General features: G+C 42.1%; 1 protein-coding gene across 3 annotated transcripts in view; it reads left to right on the top strand.

Annotated features, from left to right (window-relative positions):
• LOC108795470 (reticulocalbin-1-like) overlaps window positions 1-4116 on the top strand; it is a 29028-nt gene extending 24912 nt beyond the window's left edge. For all 3 annotated transcript variants that reach the window (XM_018566732.1, XM_018566731.1, XM_018566730.1), the window contains exons 6-7: window positions 484-683; window positions 3778-4116. In XM_018566732.1, coding sequence (XP_018422234.1) covers window positions 484-683; window positions 3778-3885 — 308 coding nt within the window. In that variant the 3' untranslated portion in view covers window positions 3886-4116. The remainder of the gene's footprint in view (window positions 1-483; window positions 684-3777) is intronic.
• The last annotated feature ends 4068 nt before the right edge of the window (window positions 4117-8184 follow it).

The raw sequence follows: 8184 nt of genomic DNA on the forward strand, positions 1-8184 counted from the left end.
TATTTTGATTAGTGTTGGTTTAAAAAAAATATGGTGTTGCTGTAGAGAAAATTATGATTCTGGCACAAAGCATTGCAAATTGTTTACAAATTAAGAACTTTTATTATGTGACAATAAAAAACATTTAGGAACAAAGCAAATAAAAAAAAATTAAGTTAAAGGTTAGAAAACTAGAAATAAAAAATAAGCAGAAAAATAAAGTAAGAAAGGTGAAGGTGGCAAATAGGGCTGATAAGGGGTAAAGAGTAATAAGGAATTAAATAAATTTTATTTTAAAAATGTATATTTTTCATTTGTTTTACTTGTCAGGATTCTTTAACTGGCATCATATGCAAGTTAGAAACTTATCCCTTTTGAGCTGCAGATGGAGAAAATAGTTTTAAATTAATTATAATTATTTTTTTTTGTTTATATGCTAATTGTGGCTACTACAAATCTATATTTCATAACATCCTCTCATGTCAAGTTGTTGTTTCTCCCTAGCGGATATGTACACTCCTGAAAGCGATGAACCCGAGCCTGAATGGGTGAACACCGAGCGTCAGCAGTTTAAAGATCACCGTGACTTGAACAAAGATGGGAAATTGGACCACTCTGAGATCAGTCATTGGATCCATCCACATGAATACGATCACGCTGACTTGGAGGCCAAACATCTCGTCTATGAGTCTGATAAAGACAAGGTAAGATACCTAATGGAACATAGAAAGTCAAAATGGCTTTCTTGAGGTTTCCATTTTGATTGAGATATAGATAGACAGGAAATGGAGGATCTCAAAACAGATATCCAGCCAACTAGCATCATATTTATTAGATCATTAAAAGAAATAAGTAAACCAGCTTTTGCTGCAATATTCAGTTTTGGTCCAAAGACTTCCCCTGAAGTACTTTTGCCCGTCATTAGATGTACGCAGTCTGATGCACAGCATCATTCAAGCCCATTTCCTTTGAGCCCAGGCCATCCTGTCCCAATCCCGTCCCAGCCTATGACTACACAGTGAAAGGAGAAGCGGCACAATAATTAATCACTTGAGTGCTAACCTGTATATACCACTTCCTTACTAAGCCACATTTTAACTACTGTATTAGTGCTGTAATAGTTTATAAGGTGTGTGTGTGTGTGTGTGTGTACTTTTGAAAAGAAACTCTCTCTTCTTAACTTAGTTATATAACATATCCAATAAAATGCCAGGACTGTACTCCTTTTTGGGGAGTTTTAATCATCCTTCCTTCAACCTCCACACGCCTACTGTCATTTTCTCACTGCAATGGTAGTAAGGTGGTTAAAGCGGACCCATATCTTTAAAATAACAACAAACGCCTTTTAGAAGTGTTTAGTAATGACAATCTTCAAACACATACTTCTAGATAATTGCCGGCTTTTTATTCTTTGCATTCCTTATTTCTCTTCTTTTCTTCTCCAGTCTTCTGACAGTGGCCATTTTTGCTAAGGGCAGATTACTAGATCTCTGTTTACTTCCTGGAACTCTGGCACATGTGACTAGAACATGCACATAATCTCAGTGGAGGAAAATGCTCTTTCCTGAGATTTCCAGAGATTACAAATGAGATTTCCTAGCAATGCTTTGCCGATGTAACCTTCCCAGGATGCAACACTTTGGCACATTACATCATTTGTACCAGACGTGGACCAGGAAGTAGATGAACTCTTATCTGTAGGTAAATTAAAAACATGTTTGTTTAACTAATGAGTGTAAGATGATTTTATATCAGCATGCAAAGCTGCATGCTGATGTAATTTCTTTTTTTTTTAGTGAAAGGGGATAAAGGTCCTCTTTACCTGCTCTATCCCCAAGCTTATTGCCAGCTCCCAACAAAAAACACTCGCCTAGCCATCTATGGCGACAGTGCTTGAGTCTGACCTGGAATAGTGGTGAGGTCAAAGTAATATCAAACCTTCTAGTGATTCTAGGTGATGAAGAAAGGATTACCCTTATTGCTTCTGGACTAGTTTTTCCATTTTCCACATCATGCTAAAATACACTTCTTTATCATGAAGATTACATAAAACCCCCAAAACAGACCAGCAGTCACTGATCTGCTGTTTTCATAGCCACCGTTTTGGCAAAACCAGAAGTGCTCTGAGCAAAGTACTGAGGAGAGATTGAGGAACGAGCTTTGGCTGGGAAATCGGAGGTACGTTTGGTCAATAACGTGCTTATCTCATATTTGCACTCTGCAGTAGCAACAAATTAGATTCATAATATGGTAAGTTACAACACTGACATGATCAACTGGTCATACTGAGACAGGAAGGAGTTGGTCCTACAAGACTTTGTATCATCACCATTGCACAGCATCTCTACATACCGTGTTTCCGTATTTTTTTTTTTTTTTTTGGCTCAAAAAAACCCACTAGGTCTTATTTTCAGTGTAGGTCTTATTTTCTTTTTTTTAATGTACAACAATCCACACTTATTCATGTGCAAACATATGGTGATCAGGGCAACCAGGGGTACCGTACTTTTCCAAGAGCAATTTGCTAACCAATCGCTTGCCAGAATGAGCAAAGCGCACTTTCACTATCGATTCCTCACAGGCGGTTTGCATTTGGTATCACTCCGCCTGTGACAAGAGCCGGCCCTATAGAGGAAGCATCGGCTTATGCAGCTCTGCTCCCTCCGCTGCCACCTCACTTCCTCTAGCGCTGGCTTCGTTGGCACCGCTGATTCTCTCCCGTGGCTCTTCAAGTTCCCCCTTATGCCACCACTGGCCCTGGGAATGGTCACAACTAGGTCTTATTTTTGGGGTAGGTCTTATATGTTAGCAAATCCCAAAAATAGTACTAGGTCTTATTTTCGGGGAAACAGGACTTTGGATTTTGTGGAACTTCACTCCTTCATTGAAATGGAATGTCGGACAATATTTTATTTCCTGGCCACTGCAGGCAGTGGCGTAACAGTCACCATAGCGACCCAGGCGGCCGCTATGGGGCCTGGGGCACAGGGGGGCCCGGCCAGGACATTCCTGATGCCCTGCAGGCTGCCTGGGTCGCTTTGGCATCTCACGCTGCTGACTGTCACTGGCGGCTGTGAAGAGAAATGTGCCTCTGTTCAGATCACTGACAGTGATCTGTGCAGTGGTGCGTTCCTCTACACAGCCGCTGCTGAGTCAGTGAGAACCAGCAGCGGTGGTGAAGCAGGCTGGACCCAGCAGTGGAGGAGGCGGAGCCCGGGGTTGGCATTAGAGGAGGAGGCGGGGCCCGGTGACTGTGCGGGCCTGGCGATGGCGAAGGAGGCGGGGCTCATCATCGACCGTGGAGGCGGACAGGTAAGGAGTGTGACCAGCCCACCATATACTCTCTAAGGTGGGCTCTGCAGGGTCATCCTCAAGTGGGCTGTGTGGGATCTCAATTGGGCTCTGCAAGGGGTGTAACTAGAGATCAAAGGGGCTCCATACAAAATTTTGCTATGGGGCCCTGTGATTTCTAGTTACACCCCTGACTGCAGGTATTGTCAGTTGTAGAATACCTGCTCCCCCAAAACGCGCTGTGGTTCCTATTGGTGGCTTATACAACTACCTGCAATAGGAGCAGTTATTTGAGCACCAGAAATGGTTAAATACTTGAGTGGCATTTCAACATTGTGTGCTGAAACGGAAAATAAACTGCCCCTTCATTTTACAGCCATTTCCCTCTTTTGGTTTTGGCCCTTTAGTAACAGGTTCACTTTAAGGGCATAATGCACAAACCCGACAACTATCTGAGGTTTTATTAACTTTATTATGACGTTCTAATAACTTTTGTTTCCTTCTCAGGACGATAAACTAACCAAAAATGAGATACTGGAGAACTGGAACATGTTTGTCGGCAGTCAAGCAACTAACTACGGTGAAGACTTGACACGGCGGCACGATGAATTTTAATGGAAGTCTGTCTGTGTGCTCCTGGTTGAGCTCATACCGCCTCAGCACATTGCTGATGCCTTAGAGACTGGATTCCAGTTGTGGCAATGGGAACTTTGGGACAAGGGGGCTGAATCTCTGTATTGTTTTACATACAGTACCACTTTTTTTTTTTTTTTCCCCTCCATAACAAGAGACTTGTCCGATGCTCAGGAAACTGCTGCAGCCGTCTACAACTATTTTGTATGCGACTCCATACTTTTTGAGACTATATCATCTGAAGTTTTATGTTTTGTATTGGACATAGCAGTCAATACCACTTTAAATGTTTGTGAGCTGTTGCAGTTTGTATCTTTTTTAATTCTCCAACCACAAAACAAGACATCCTGTGAATTCGATCAAACAAATGTCTTCCTACAGCTGATTATACACCTTACAATTATCTGCAGATTTTCTGTGGTTGGAAGGAAAAGGTGCAAAAGATTCCTCCATCTACACCAACTGTGTGGATGGAGGAATCTCCACCTGGGCCAATCTGTTGCACTTTTTCCATCTGACCACAGAAAATCTGCAGATAATTGTAAGGTGTATGGGCACCTTTTTTACTGGTCCTTGGACTGTAAGTGACGCATGTGCAGTTTTAACTTTATCATTGGTTCAATTGTGACTCATTCCTTGTAACATGCATGTTTTGCCCAGGGGTGGACCTGCATGGTCTAATCCCCAACTGGCTTCCCATACTTTGAGAGCCAATTCCTGCATCACAGCAATGCACTTGCTCTATGCGCTTCCTAGTGCAGTGCTATTCATTGTAAATGCCCCCCCTCGTGCATTGTACAGTAGAGCACAATACACTGTGTGGGTCCTGGTGTGCTGCATTGCTAAAAAAAAAAAAAAAAGGGTCATGTATGGTTTTTTTTTTTTTTTTAAAGTCATTGTGGTGTGTTGGTAGCCCATTTATTTTGACTGGCCTGTCTGAACACAACATGCTATGTTAATGCATACTGTTACTTTTTTTTTTTTTTAATCTGCTTTACTACACTTAAGGGTGAATGAGCCCTGAAGATGCAGCAACAATCTATAGCTCTTTCCCTCACAATTGTCATTGAGTAGTCTCAATCTTCTTCCCTTTTCTGTAATACAAGTGAATAATTTATGCAGATGAGTGGGTGTAGTATGGAACATGGCTGTATGAAGGTGGCCATACACTTTACAACCCTCGCAAGACTTTTGTCTTGTGAGGGTTGTAAAGTAATTACAAAAACGTACGGTCTGCCCATCTTGGACAGGCAGATCGTACTTGCGATCATCTGATGACTGCAATGAAGGGCGGGCTTCTGATGACTGCAAACGGGCAGTGTGCGCACACCGGCCTGTTCGGCAGTTGTCAAACAAGCAGGCCACTAACCCGCCGAGAATCGTACGATTCCCGGCGGGTTTTCCAGCCTACTTGTTCGACGGAAGACGTGTGCCCGTACAATAGAAACGGTTGCACGCCTTCCATACACTTTGCGATTATCGAACGATCGCGGGATTTCCCGTGATTCTCGTACGATAATGTACAGTGTATGGGGACCTATAGTCACAATGATAAAGCGCACCAGAATTTGAAGGAAAAAAGGGGAATGGTTTGAAAAATTGAGTCCCTTTCCTCCTGCTGGAGGTTCTACAGGACTAGAGTTGAGAGGCACTACAGTAAACCCTGTGTGAAGTGGAGGGGCATGGCTGAGAACGGTGCATGGACTGTACCAGCTTCTAGACTCAAAAGAAGTGGCCTGATCTGGAATTAACTAACATTAAAGAGATCTGTGCTGTGAAAGGGTTGCAAGAAAAGCAATTTATGGTCAGCAACATACAATTTTACCTTTGCTCAGATCATTCCTTTTAGCTACAGTTGAATAAAAATGATGGAAAGCATTTTTTTCAGAGGAGCTTTACTCTAAAAGCAGGTATAAGAGAACCATCCTATGTGCCCAGATACATCAAGATTGAGAAATGGTTGCCTGTCTGTAGGTAGTCTCTGACGTCTCCAGACATTTTATGGTTGCATTTGCCAAATTATTGTTACTCTTGTCCCTTGAGATAAACTAGTGGGAATGTCCTACTTCACTTACTACATAGTGGTCTATGATGGAGAGAGAGTGTCTATGTGGGTAGCCTAAACAAGACTTTTCATAAGAGATTCATGGAGTCTGCTGACCTGCAACTGCTAGTTGCCTGGCCAATATGGTAAGGATTTGTTTTTGAAGACCTAGAATAAGACTTCTGATGTCACTCTGAAGTTCTTGTTTTGCATACTTGTTCTAGGTTAGTGACAAAAGTATTAAAGCCAGTGGGGTCAACATAAAAGTCAGGCAACTCACATTTTCAGAAGCAGTCCCTGTACTCTCATGGTAGGTTTACATGCTAATTTTGTGTCCCTGCTCCCATGTTTCATGTGAATGGAGGATTGGGCATTGCTTTTCTTTAAATTTGACAATCTAACTGTATCCCGGCGTTATTTGACTTTATAAAGCTGTTGATTCAGCTGGGTACACATTCATTTATGATGATTCTATAATTGTCACGGTTCTGTTCGATCACAAAACAAGAACACTTCCATCATTTTCTTTACCAATGTATACAGTATGTTCCCACTACATGAAGAAGAGTTGTTAAACCTCCCAAATATGACAGCACTGCGATGTTTGTAAGTCACTGCAGTGCAATTCTAAACCGTTAAAGACATTGTGAAGCCTCTGAACAAAGAAAAAGCATTGTAACCCTTTACAATTGTTTCATATCACACATATACATGATAAAGTGCAACTTCGGGTTACAAGTGAAACCCGGGAAAAACCTTCAACTTTGTAAAGTCAGAATGTCCACTTAGTTTATTAAAGTTGAGCTTTATCTTGTGTGCTGGTGCTTGGCATTCCAGCTTCCTATACACCAGGGGGTCTCAAACCTCCGGCCCTCCAGCTGTGGTGAAACCACAAATCCCATGATGCATCTCTCTTCGGGAGTCATGGCTGTGAAAATCCTGCAATGCCTCATGGGATTTGTAGTTCCACCACAGCTGGAGGGCCGGAGGTTTGAGACCCCTGCTATACACCATATGGCTAGCAGTTTGTGGGCATCTGACCTTTACACCTGTATGGACTTGTTGGACATGCCATTGCAAAATCATGGTACTTTATGGCTACAGCAGTCTCCTCTACTACGAAGACTTTCAACAAGATTTTGGATGGCATCTCTGGAAATCTGTAACTATTCAGTTAAAATACATTTATTTTTCTTACACATGAATGGTAATGTTTAACTTTACATGTTTATTACCAAGTGCGTTTTGCAAGAAGCTCTCACTTTAATCAGGTTATACAACTATCTTTAGAGTTTGCAGTGTCTTGTAGCAGTGCTTTGTTGCTCTAGTTCTTGTAGCCCTATAGTCTACCTACCACATCCCAGAACCAGAGGGCCATCAACACTGCAACTATACTAACCTGGAACCACTTCAGATTTGTTAAATTGACATAACAGCCGCTATTGCTGTGAAAATCCTCCTGAATTCTGACTTTGAAAAGTCACCCAAGCCCTTGTCCTATAATGTTAATTGCATAGTGTGATGGGGGTTGGGCGGGAGGGACTGTCAGGCAGCATGTGTCTGGGTCCTGTTATAGGGTGAAAACACTTCCCAAATGTGTTCCTTCTTAGTCATCAGGGCTTTATTAGCTGCTGGGGCAGTGATGGGCATTTGAACAGAGAAGGCTGGCTGTAGCACTGAGGAGGTCGAACATGCCTCCTATCTCTGCAATCAGCAAAGCTCATTCTCCCTACTGACTAAAGCATTCTGACTCAGCAGGGGTGTGTTGGACCTCTGCAGAGGGACCACAGGTCCTACTTTGCAGCGGATAGATTTTAATAAGGCTTTTTTTTTTTTAAAGGAAACAAACGTAAGATGGCCATACACCTTACAATTATCGTTCGATTTCTTTCATCCCGTCACCGAACCTTCGTTCGATTATCTATACTATCTGGCTGAATTTCATCGATCGACAGAAAAGATTTTTGTTTGCTTATGTGCAGTGTTGATGTTGCCATTTTTTGCGTACGAAAACGCCACTAATCCATCGAATTTTGTACAATTCGAAAAAGTTTTCCAGCCTCACTGATCAAAGAAATTCACCCGGTTGTACAGTAATTTTGATCATTCACTTCCCATCAACTGGCCGATTATCGTACGAAAACCTGATTTCGTTCGATTTCCCAACGATAATCGCAAGGTGTACGGGCAACCTAAGACTTTGCACACCTTTGTATATGATGCACCTTGATGGTATT

The sequence above is a fragment of the Nanorana parkeri genome, unplaced genomic scaffold (genome assembly GCF_000935625.1).
Source record: "Nanorana parkeri isolate BGI_ZX_2015 unplaced genomic scaffold, ASM93562v1 scaffold970, whole genome shotgun sequence".
Classification (NCBI taxonomy): Eukaryota; Metazoa; Chordata; class Amphibia; order Anura; family Dicroglossidae; genus Nanorana; species Nanorana parkeri.